Source organism: Gossypium hirsutum, chromosome D05, assembly GCF_007990345.1.
Source record: "Gossypium hirsutum isolate 1008001.06 chromosome D05, Gossypium_hirsutum_v2.1, whole genome shotgun sequence".
NCBI lineage: Eukaryota > Viridiplantae > Streptophyta > Magnoliopsida > Malvales > Malvaceae > Gossypium > Gossypium hirsutum.
Window position 1 is genome coordinate 29,456,987 of NC_053441.1, and position 12,929 is coordinate 29,469,915.

The window sequence follows — 12,929 nt, forward strand, 5'->3', positions numbered from 1 at the left end:
ATGGGAGCCATCAGAGAATATCAAGAAAACGACTCAAAGAACGCAATTGGAGCCACTTTCGAAGCAGATTTCCATCAAGATCGAAGACCTCCTTTTAATTTCTTCTAAAGCTTTTATGAGTTTCTTTGTCTCTTGTGGTTTTTCTGACTTTGAGATGTTTTTATTCAGGATTATGAACTAATTCCCTAGATACCTAGGGAGGATGAAACCTATGATGAATTTTATTATTTAATTTTTGTTTTACATGATAAATACTTGATTATTGTTCTCAATTATGTGTGCTTATTTCTTATTTTAATATTTCCGGGATATTAATTTATGTTTAATGGGCTTAATTCAGTGGAGCAAAAGTTCTTGTTTAAGAGTAGATCTATCATAATTGAGTGGAGTTGCATGCAATTCTAGTAGAAATAGGACGACATAGATCTACCGGATTAGAGTCAAATCTAATAGGGGAATCCATAGATTAAGTTAATGCGACAATAGGGGTTTTTATTAGAAAGAAATTTCAATTAATCAATCTAGAGTTAGTTGTTCATACTCTCGAAAGAGATATTAGCATAATTTAGGGATTTCTACGGATTAAGACACCAAGTGCATAAATCGTTTAAATCAAATTAATAATGATAGAAGGAGTCTATGTGGATTCTTTCCTGAGTATTGTCTCTCTCATCGGTTATCTTTCGATTATTTTCCTGATTTGTTCTCTGTTGCGTTCTTAGTTAAATTAATTTAGTAATTTTAGATTAAAACTCATCACTCTAAATTGTCGGCTAAATAATAAGAAAACGGTAATTACTAATACTTTTAGTCCTTGTGGATACGATATCTTTACTCACCGTAACTATACTATTATTCGATAGGTGCGCTTGCCTTTGTCGTAAATTATAGTTAGTACGGAAAACACACATCAAATATTGAAATTTTAACAATTTAGTTAACTTTTACGTCTATGGATTGTCACATCAATACTTATAACACATGTCTTCATAAAGACCCAAGGTCCTACTATCCTTATTTTTCTAAGCAATGTGGGATTCATTCCCTACTAACAAAACACTTAATAAGTTGGTGTTGATATTCAACCCTCCTTACATAGAAATTTTAGGTTTATGCCAAATTCCAATAGGAAATACTCCCGTTATTCTGTTTCTTATTAGGACGTTTGATTGATGGTGAAAGTTTTTATCCTAAACATTTTCTACTAAGCAAGAGCTAATTTTGGAATGAAACGTTAACACGGACTTTTCTGCACTTCTAAAGCTTGCTAGACGAGATAGTGTTCTTAAAAGTGCAAAAGTTGATAGAGAAGGACCAATGGTGACTCATTTATTTTTTTGCCACCTACATTATTATATTTTGGGATGCATAGTCTAATGAAACTAATATGAAGGACATTATTAAAAAGTATAAGGATTGTTTGAGCCAGTGTATCAACTCACTCTTTTTCACTAAATTATATAAAAGTCTATACTATTCACTAACAATAATAAATTTTATATTTTCTGTTAATTTTTTCACTAAATTTAATACCAAGTTAAATTTGATAGATTTTTATTTTATCATTTAAAATTTTTTAGTGGTCAAAAAAGATATCATTTAAATTATTTAATCTTATGTAAAAAAATATATAAATACTTATTATTCAATATAACTAAAATTACTTATTTTAAAAAAAATTAAATTTTACTATTAGTCCCTACACTTTATAAAAGTTATGAATATAGTGAATATAATAAATAAATAAATAAAAACACTCAACATCCTGCAAACCTTCCAATTCACGTGGGTGGGGAAAGAAGCAACTATTGCGTTTTGAGATATTTGTTATTTACTTCCCTCAGATTTAAACTTTAATTTAATTTCAACCTTAATCCTTGCTTTTAATTTTTTTTTCTTAATTTAGTTTACATCTTATATGGTTTTTAATTATTAATGTTTTTGTATGTATAAGATGGAGATTCAATTTGTCATATAATATTTTTATGTGTCTATTTATATGTCTCTTTTAATATAGATTAATTAAGAATTAAATATTGAACATGTATTTAATAATATTAAAATATAAATTTATTATCACTCTACCTATATTTATTATTAAATAAATTTTAAAACAAAAAAAATAATTTTTGAAATTAGTATAAATTATTATTATTATTCATCCATATTATGTGAGTGACAAAATTTAGTAGTGTTTTAAAATGCCACCAACTTTGATGTGGAGACAATATATAGAAACCGAAATTGCAATGAAGACTGGGCCCTTTCTTTAGGCCCAAGGGTTGGGCTACAATTAGCCCACCAATCTACATTTGGGTTAAAATTATACATGGTAAAAAAAATTTACTTTTAATAAATATTAAAATTCTAATATGTACTAAATTTATGGTAACATTAATGGACATCCACTTAATAATAAATTATTTATATGAGAAAATAATGGATTTGTGACGCCCATGGTTTTCAAGTATGAAATAAATACAGGCACGTATAAAGCTGTCAATTCATTTTACAGTTAGTTTTGGTATTATCTAACAAAGCAATAAACATTTAAATGGAATAGTAAGTAATTTATTTCTAAAATCTTTTAAATGAGGTGTTAGGGTTTTAAATAAGTTAACAGTATCTTATAATGGATTTGTACATTAAATATATTAAATGCTAACCATATATGCATATATAATGATTCCAATTCATATTTACAAGAAAATATAGGTAATGTCAAAATTCACAAATCATCATCACCTTATATGTAACTATACTTAATTTCACAACAATTTAATATATAATTATATTATTTTTAGGTAAAATATTTTACAAAACTCTATATTCTTTAAATTTTTGAAATTTAATTCTTGTATTTTATTATAAAAAATTTAATATTTTTATTTTTTAGACTTTAAAATTCATGTCTAGCGGTTGACATTATTATATATATTTATATAATCATTCTTATGAAATATATACAGCATTTTATTTTTAAATTTGTTTAATTTTAAACCTCATTTATACTATATATATATATATATATGAATATTAGCATTTATAAGTAAATTTTTATACAAAGCTCAATTCTTAAAATAAAAGATATTATTTATTTAAATATTTTCGAGTTAAAGACTTCAAAACAAAAATTATAATTAATTAATTAAAAAATATATTACACTACTAGATTAAATCTCAAATTATACATCAAATTAAAATTATCCTACATATGTTTAAAAGTTAAAACCAACCTTGAACCAAAAAGATTTCTACTTTATGACACAAGCATACCAATTTTCCCCTATAAATAAGCATTCCAAGTTTTCAATTTTCACAACACATTCCCATCTTCATTTTACATACATATTTTGTGCTTGAGCTTCCTCCTCCTTTAGCCCCCATTGCTTGCCTCTCTTGTGGTCTCCTTTATCACCAAAACATACCATATTCTTCCATCAGGTAAAGGCCTCTTTCTACCGTTCATTTATCACCATAGTAGATTGATTTCAATCATTATGATGTTTTTGATGTTATCAATGTCTATCTCTAATTAACCACTTCCTTTTAATTATTATTCCACCTCTATTTCGAAAGAAAACAAAAGATATAAATGAACTGAACGGTTTATATATTTATTTATATTTACGTTTATAGAAGTAAATTATTTTTGTGTTTGACGTTGATACTATCGATCTATTATTTTGTGTTTGAAATTGATGCTATCGATCTATTGGCGGTAAAATTAAAAGTTCTGAAGAATATTTTTTGTAATATTATTTATAAACTTAAATCTATATCCATTTTATTGAGAATGTAAGGAAGATGCCACTTATTTTGTATAAAATTTAACATTATTGTGTTTAAAATGAATGAATTTAGGAAAGTTAAAAAAAAAAAACATTTCTTTTTGGACATACGGATACATAAAATAAATTTTAGAATAATTTTATTATTATTTGAGAAAAACTTAAACAATGAGTTTGAAAATAAATAAATAAAGTCAATGAGGTGTTGGAATTATTGGAAATTATAATCTATGGGTTTCGCTCCTACTTTATGAATATTTTGTGTTAGTTTTGTCCGTTATGCATTATACTAAATAGATTCTATACGGTAATTAGTCGGACAATGTTGTATTAAAGGATTATATTAAAACATTCATTTTAGTAAAATAGAATAGAAGGGCTAATATATATTTATAATTCTTTTGGTATCTTTTATATTTATAATATTTATTTTTATTATGAAAATATGACATAATAAATATCATTAACTAAGGTGTTGTTTGATAGTATCTGGACCTGAATTGAATCCTTCCTGGCTTCACCTGGTCAACTTATTTGCTCAGACGGCAAAAATAAGAACATACCAATACAAAAAGATATCTTACCGAAATTTGGTACTTAATTGAAAATTATCCAAATAAAATGGTAAAAGTAATGTTTTATTTTTTATTCTTTGGAGCTACATATCATAATTTTTTTCTTTTTCTTTTTTAATTAAACAATTAAAAATTAATATAACTTCAACATCCGACTGATTCAACTTTTAAAACATGAATCTACTTGAGTATAAATATAAGATTTTGGATATAAAAGAACAGTGTTTATTTGAATGCAAATTAAATATTAAGATAGGAGCAATCAAATTATAAGGATATAAATAAAATTGAAAAAAAAGTCCAGTTTCTTTAAACCTCTTAATAATATAGAAAGTGAGATAAAATGAAAGCATATATATATATATATTTTAAATGTAATGAATATTATAGAACTGAAAATCTTTGATATGATTTCTTTTCAACTTGTCTAAAAGCCAGTCAATAATAATTGGTATTAAAATTGGAAGTGAAAGAGATGATCAGAATTTAGTCCAACAGCAGTTCTTATCGGATGTCAACATATAATTCAATCATTCTTTCTTTTTAGATTGACTTGTTGAGGCCTAATTAATCTACTTCTATTCCATTCTACACCTTGGCTACTGCTTGTAGTTCATTTAATTCCAAGTGGAATTTTAAATAATTCAGGCATTGTGATTGTGCAGTAATTCCTTTTGCAATGGCATACATTTAATTTCCCTATTTTGCTTTATTTATATGTTTTTAAAGCAGAACAAGATATGGAGAAAGGGTGTAGCTCAAAAGCAGCTAATTTGAAGTTCCACTTATTTGCTTCTAATGGGGATGAGGATATGCAAAAAAATAAGCAGCCAATTTCCAAGTTCAATCTCCCTGCCTCTGATCATGACAATGAAGTCCCTGAATTTCCCTCGGCTAATAATGGTCCTAACCTGTCTCTATCAGGGTCATTACTTGCTGAGTATACAGCAAAAGAACTAGAAGCATCAAGGATGCAGAAAGCATCGGTACATCTCCATTTACCTTCATTTTTCTATTTAATTTGTCACTGACCAAGTCTTGGACTCATCAACTTATATTGCAAAATAATGATAGTAACGTTGTGATGTGGTTGCTGTTTAAATCCCTCCATAAGAGTAATTTTATAACATCAATGCCTTGTTCATCTACTTGAACTAAGTATAATCTCATGGAACATTCTGAGTGCAATTTAAGCAGGAGGATGCGAAACTGGAACTTGGATTGGCATCAGCAGGAGATAATCAGCCTCAGCTGGATCAAATGAATGCCAATATCAATGGCGACTCAAATCCTTTGCCTGTTAGTTCTCCCAAACTAATGTGAATATTACAAGAACAAGAGGATGGACCATGATTCAGATTATTTCTTCCTTGCCATTGACTGATATAAACATTGTTGTATTTGTCGATAGCAGAAAGCGAAGTTGGTGTCATCACCTGCGGGCACTACTGATGAACCTTTGCTTCAGCATTGGAGGTCGAACGAGAAGCCGATGCAGCCAACATGTCCAGGAATTGAAGGCAGTGGTTCTTCAGGTGGTGATGCCACAGCTGCACAACAAGCAACTTCGTTTACTCCTCTTATAATGGGGCCAACACAGTCATTCTCTTTGGCACTGGTACCTCTCCCAACCCATTCCAATCAGTCAGTTCCAGCTTCTGAAACATGATGAATAGTAACAGACAATGACTTTCTCTTATCTCAATCAGGCGGAAAATATCCCACAAAATGGAAGCTCTGCAACTCAATCGTCTCACTCAAAGAATTTGGGCAATTCAGGTCAAGCAAACAAGCCGAATACTCAAACTGGAAGAAGCATCCGTGCTGAGCTTCAACAGTATGTCGATTCCTTTGTTGACCTTTTAAAAGTAACGATGCATGATATTTTCCTCTACCAATTGAACATGACATGTTTCTAACATTAATGTAATAGGCCTCAACGGGTAGAACCCCTCGATAAAGGCAAGAAAATATTGTTTGCTGATGGGGTTGAAAACAAAAAGGGAAACCCTCGTTCCAATCGCAATCAGCGAGCAGTACACTACCCAAATTTGTTCCCTCAAAGCTCAGTGAGTATAAATATTGTTTACTTTAAATCAAGATTAGTATGGGTCGCATTTTCTCGACTGAGCTTGAAATAAATGATGAGCAGACTGGGATCAGATTTCTGAATGGAGAATCTACCCAAACCAACCGGCCGCCAGCCCCTACTTGGTTCTGTAATAAAGAGACTGATCTTTATAGGTCTTTGGCACCAGGGTATTGAATTGATATCTTCTAACCTCAATCTTCTTGTTTGGAATCGAAACAATAGTACTGAGATATATACCTAACTGCGTATCTTGTTTCTTTGGATTTCAGGTCACTAGTTGATCAATTCAAAGCAACTAACATTTCCGATCCTCTGTGTTACAACTTAATGCTGCCAAGTGCTTCTACACCTCCAAGGTATTTTGTAGATAATTTATATATCACATCAACATAAGAAATTTAGAACAATATTGTGATTGATTTTTTCGTACATCTAATATAGTCCCCAGCAGTTGAGTAACCCGATGCAGCTGCTTAATCAATTGGCCGGTATGCCTAATGCATCTGGCTCACTGCTCCAGAATTCCGACCTGACTAAGCATTCACTGCCTATGGAGCTTATGTATTCGATCTCTACTCTTATCTACTTTGGTATATCTTCTAAAGGGAACTTTATGAGAATCAACTGTTTGTTCTTTTGTTGTTTTAGGGCTCAGCAATTCTCCTATCAAAATAATCAACTCCCATGGGCACTTGGACTATATAATTCAGAAACTGGTAGCACCATGTTCCGTGAAATTTTCATTCCTTTGAGGTACGTACTACTTATCTTCTAAATTTCATTGCCAAGAAAGCAAGTAGATTTGTTCACAACTTGGAGTATTTGATCGATTCAATCAGAAATGTAAAAATCATAATCGATTCAATTAGACACGAATCGATTATGATTTTTACATTTTAGAATCACCTTGAACTTAGGCAAACAAAATTGAAATTTCAGTTTGAACCCAATTCAACATGACCCTTAGATACTTGTAGAACTAAGCCTAGACGAAAAGAAATTTTGGATTAGTGTGTTCTATCTTTTCAAGTTAAATTTAGGGCCCAAAGCATATTGTTTCAAGTAATTTTTAATCATAGTCTATCTATTTGGCTTTCAGTTCCCTTCTATTACCAGCTCAAGATCTGCAAGCAAGTAATCTATTCTCAATGATACCTAATTTACCAAATCAAGACCATCATAATTCTGAGCTGTCTAGGTGAATTTTGATTCCCTTTTCTTGTTATCAATCACCCTTTTATATTTCTTTATTGAGGACTAAGTTTATCATTAACACATTGAATACGCTTAAATTCTACTCTTGTTATTTGACTTAGATTTTAAACTTAATTTACAGGCTAGTATCTGTGCAACAACAAGGGTTTCTGAATCAAACTACAAAACCAACTGCTACATATCCTAGCTCTGGGACTTCCATGTCTAGCTTACTCCTGAACTCGTCTCTTCTGCATGTAAAATACCTTTCTCACTAACAAGATTTCCTGGAAATAATTATATAATTTCCTAACCAAATTCAACAATGAATAGGAAAATGTTGGGTCATCAGCTCCTAATCTTATGCAAACGCCACTGAGCAACCACACTGAGGTATCATCTCATCAGCATTCCTGCATTAGGATCTAAATTAATTTTTTTCCTCTACCTTTGAGGTTATTTTGTTTTTAAATTGGTTTAGCAAGGAAATTCCGAACCGCGAGGCAATGCAAGGAGCAGACTCGAAGTGGGAGAATCATCACCTTTCAAGCGCCTCAGGGTATATTATTATTAACTTCTACTCAAATTTGGATTCAGTATTTTCTATATAATGTTTTATGTTCAAAACTTATAGACTATTTGCATGTGTTAACTTGGATTGAAAACAAGAAATTTGGGTCTTAAAATAATTGTAAATTGCAGTAGACATCACACATGAATATAGTATTAACCATCATTTCATGATCTATACCGGTCTGAGCGACATGGATTGTGCCGTGAATACATAATTTGAAACTTTTTTTTTATAGGCATCCACAAATCTCCCAAAATTTTGCCATTATTAGGTGTGCCTCTAAACACTCATATCCATGTAGATCAACCGACATTTATTATATAAAGTGCATTAATTTGTGTAATATGACATGGGTTCAAATTTTTAGAGATTCAATTGGAAATAACAAAATTTCCTAGAGCTTATGAGATCCTAAAAAAAATAATTTTGATTTATGTTCTCACGACATGATCCATACCCCATAAGCAAATCAAATCGTGACAAATCATTTTTATTTATTTTTTGTTTGTCAATTACTTATTTAAGGGAACCTCGACATTCAGTAATTTCATTCTCAATTTTATATAACAAACTAAATCCAATAAATTTAAATGGAAAAAGGTTAATCAAGTAATAGCATTCAACTTTGTTGTATGGTTTTTTTTCTATTATAACTGAATATGATTTGAAGTTAATCCCGTCTGGTCTTTCATTAATTATAGAGAGAAACCAATGAGCCACAAGCACCAAGTGCTGAACAAATCATGGGTAACTCTTTGTCTCTACCGACTGGAGCTAGTGCTAGTCCTGACATTGGCAACCTTCTTCCTCCAAGGTTGTTTAATTTTACAGGTTTTGTTTGTTTATCCTGAATAAGTTTGTCTTAACTCTTGAAAATGCTGACTAAAGAGTCCAATGATTTCAGGCCAATCATGAATTCACTCTATGATCCAATGTTTGAAGAGCTTGGACTGCCAATTGATCCCCATCTCAGGCTATTTGCTAAGTATAAGGTAAATGCTTTCTGAACACAACTAAGCTTTGCCTTAACTTTCATGCACCCAAAATGTAAAATGTCTAACCAGCCAATATTACCACTAAAATTATGCTAAATCTGCCTTAGCTAATTACACTTAGAGGATCTGATTATTTACCTTGAATTTTGCAGAAATGAGAATTTTGTGGGGACTTCTCAAGTGTGCTGATTGATGTCGACAATTACAGAATTCTGATTTTTAGTGAATAAATCTTAGGAGCGAGTTGTTCAAACGCTGGATGATATTTTTATTAAGATTTTTAAATTGGATTACTTCGCCAGCATCACCTATATTTTGGGCATTAAAGTTGCATCAGGAGGTGTCTTTCTCTATAAACTGAGTTACCTTTAGCATGCTTTTAAGTTGTAGAATTGAGTTGATGAGTGTAAGAGCTGGTGTAGTTGTCTTTTTGTTGTTGTTGTTTTAAGTCTGTGTTTTTTGTTGGAGGTTTCTTAATATTGTAACCTTGTTTTGGAGGTGTTGGAATTTTATCAATAAAAATTTCAGCCTTAGAAAAATAAATATATTTTTTGACATCAGGCATTACTCAATGTTAGTTTGCACCTTTATATATTCTCTCTTCTCACACGAACAAATTTGATTATTCTCTCATTCAAACTTATTTATTCCTTCTCTTTTTAATGTTCAATTTATCTAAAAAAATTATATATTTAAATTAAAGTTTGGGTCAAATCTTCTTTTATTTGAGATTTCATGTAATTACAACATACTTTGAAGTAATATATACCATTACTGTTGATAAAGGAAACTTGGTTATTATGTATTTTAGATGGAAGTCATATTTTTTTATTAAGTCTTTGCTTTTAATAATATTTTTTTTAAAAATTTAGTTTACATCTTATATGGTTTTTTTTAATTATTAATGTTTTTGTAGGTATAAGGTGAAGGTGCAATTTGCCATATAATATTTTTATAAGCAATTCGGTTTAAAATTATTAAAGTTTAATATGTAAAGTCAATTCATAATGAATGAAGAAAACTTATTTGTTTATTTTTTTGCAACAAATATATGCTCTGCTTTATTTATTTACTTTGTGTGAATTTATGATTATTACTCGGTAAATAAAAAGGCATAGACTGACGCAAGTGTTGTCCAATGTTTACTTGAACATTGGAAAACCAAAAGTCACTTTTCTTCTAAAATCTGGCCTACATTGCTTTAGATTGTATGACAATCCCTCTTCCAGATTGCTTCTCTATAAAAACATTAGTTGTTTGCCTTTGTTCAAAAAAACTATCTATAATTAAATTTTGGGTTAATATTTCAAGTATAATAATATTTACATATTATTAAAAACAAAGTTGATTGAATTTATTTTTAAATTTTTTTAAAATAAGATGTCATAATCTAAGTTATTAATAATGTATATTCATAATTATATGAAAAAATTAAATAAAGTTATGACATGAATAATAAAGAGAAAAAAAAAAGAAATAGAAGAAACAAAAGGAAATCTGAATTTTATTGATCAATCGGGATATTTATAGTGCTTTATATTTATAAATATAAGAAGTACACATGGTATAAAACTCTACTTCTAATAAACATTAAATCCTAATGTATATCAAACTTATCTTGATATTGGTGGACATCCACTTAATAATAAAATATTCATAACACTCCCCATTAATGTCCAATAGTAGATAATGTGCCTCGTTAAAACCTTACCAAGATAAAAACCCTGTAAGAAAAAAATTATTAATGAAGAAAAAAGAGTACACTTATCTATAATACACATAACATGTTGTCTGGTTAAAAACCTTACAAGGAAAACTTAGTAGGACAAAACCTTGGTTAACGAAAAAAAAGTACAGCACGTATTTACTACCCCTCATGGCAACATCACATAATATCAAATTTGTAACTGGTGTGTCATTGAAAGCACAAAAAATAACCTATCCCTATGAAATAACAAAAAAGAATAGTAAAGGGAAGTAGGGTCAATTCCTCAGGGACTAGATTGCTACAACTTCTTACTTCTCGAAATCCTGGGCACAGTAGTGCCTAAGAAAAATGGTGTACCTGGATCAAATAAAGAAAGCCAGAATTAAAAATATGGACGAATTGAAATTGTAAAAAGAAACAGAATTGAGGAAAATGATTCTTCGATTTAAGGGATTCTAGCCTCCGGTTGTCTCGATCCTCCTTGGGTTCAATCTTAGGCTTTTAGGTGATCCTTCTCATAACAGAATGAACCAGTTATAGTGGAAGAGGATGCCTACGATAGCGAATGCCATGCCATTACGATTTAAAGGAACCTGACTCTAGCCAATTGTCACTTTTGTAGGACTATCTTACACTAGATCATCATTTTTCAATGGCAAATGCCATGCCATTTCGTCTCTTGGGTTCGACAACCACAGACGCAGTAAGTTAGCGAACCGACTGTGCAACCTTCCCAAAACATACAAAGTAGCCGTTCCTTGCACAATATGAAAAAATCACTTTTGGAAGGACATAGACGGAAGCGTCGGTCCCATAACGCGGAGAAACGATGAATTCTCATTGAGAAGGCCCAAATTAGTAAGATAATACTCAAAATATATATGCAATTAACACATAAAAGTGTGTCGTTTTAGAGTATTATCATATTCCCCCTACTTATCCCATGCTTGCCCTCAAGTATTATTTCTAGCCCACTGTGTAATTTAGATTTTACCATGAAAGAAGTATCACTCCAAAGTTTTATAAAAATTAGGCATAATGCATATGAAAAAAAAAAGAAAACTTTAACGTGCTTTAAGTAAAACTAAAAAGTATTCCGAGTTAAATACATAAAAATTAAATCAACTTGGATTATTTCATGAAAATTAGGTAATTTACTGAACTTACCAAGACACCCTATTTGTTCCACCATTAGTCCCCAAATGATTTTTTTTTAGTTCTTTTTGTTTTGTCTTAAGAATGTATTGGCCCTTTTGACGCGAAGAAGGATGACAACCCAAGCACCCCACCCCGGTTACTCAGGCCAACACACTCCTATTTTATTATTATTATTATTTGGTTAAGAGTGTTTTGACCCTTTTGACGTGAAGTAGGATGACAACCCAAGCACCCTACCCTGTTTACTCAGCTCAACACACTCTTAATTTTTTTTGTTTAATTCCGATTAGCGGAGTTTTACATAACACGTCACACAACATTTTTACGCGAAGTAGGATGACAACCTAAGCACCCTACCCCGGTTACTCAGTCAGTCACGTTGTAAGCTTGCTCATAACCACGGAATCATCAGATTTTATTTTATTTATTAATGAAATAGAATTTCAATTTTGGACGACTAGAAAAAACAATCAAGTGTCAAAAATAAGTTTTGACAATTACCTACCAGTCATGAAAATAAATTTAGCATACATTCGTATTAAGTGCCCTCTTTGCATTTAGACTTAATCAATTTTACTATAAGCAAGATAGAATTAACTTAATTAATCATAACTATTTTAGCCTAATAGAAATGAAACAGTGGAGATGAAATCAATATAGCAAAATCATAACTAACTCAGTAGACAAGAATCATGCTCGCAGGTCAAACAGTGGGTAATTCCTAGTCAAAATCTTGGCATGAAAAGGGGCAGGATATACTAAAAAGAAAATGTGGGCAAAAAACAAGCACAAGGCAGTAACAACAGTAACATAACAATAAAAATAGTAGATAAAATAGCAAA

General features: G+C 30.5%; 2 protein-coding genes across 2 annotated transcripts; both read left to right on the forward strand.

Moving 5' to 3' along the window:
- Positions 1-5,433: 5,433 nt before the first annotated feature.
- Positions 5,434-6,632, forward strand: LOC121217140 (uncharacterized). The gene is made up of 6 exons (XM_041092692.1): positions 5,434-5,439; positions 5,564-5,665; positions 5,781-5,984; positions 6,076-6,203; positions 6,300-6,435; positions 6,519-6,632. The coding sequence occupies exons 1-6, from the start codon at positions 5,434-5,436 to the stop codon at positions 6,630-6,632; spliced, it is 690 nt and encodes a 229-aa protein (XP_040948626.1).
- Positions 6,633-6,753: 121 nt separating this feature from the next.
- Positions 6,754-9,708, forward strand: LOC107961253 (uncharacterized). The gene is made up of 10 exons (XM_041094621.1): positions 6,754-6,814; positions 6,900-7,019; positions 7,107-7,211; positions 7,558-7,656; positions 7,795-7,909; positions 7,986-8,045; positions 8,134-8,211; positions 8,928-9,040; positions 9,131-9,218; positions 9,374-9,708. Exons 1-10 carry the CDS (start codon positions 6,786-6,788, stop codon positions 9,377-9,379), a joined length of 813 nt encoding a protein of 270 aa, XP_040950555.1. The 5' UTR covers positions 6,754-6,785; the 3' UTR covers positions 9,380-9,708.
- The last annotated feature ends 3,221 nt before the right edge of the window (positions 9,709-12,929 follow it).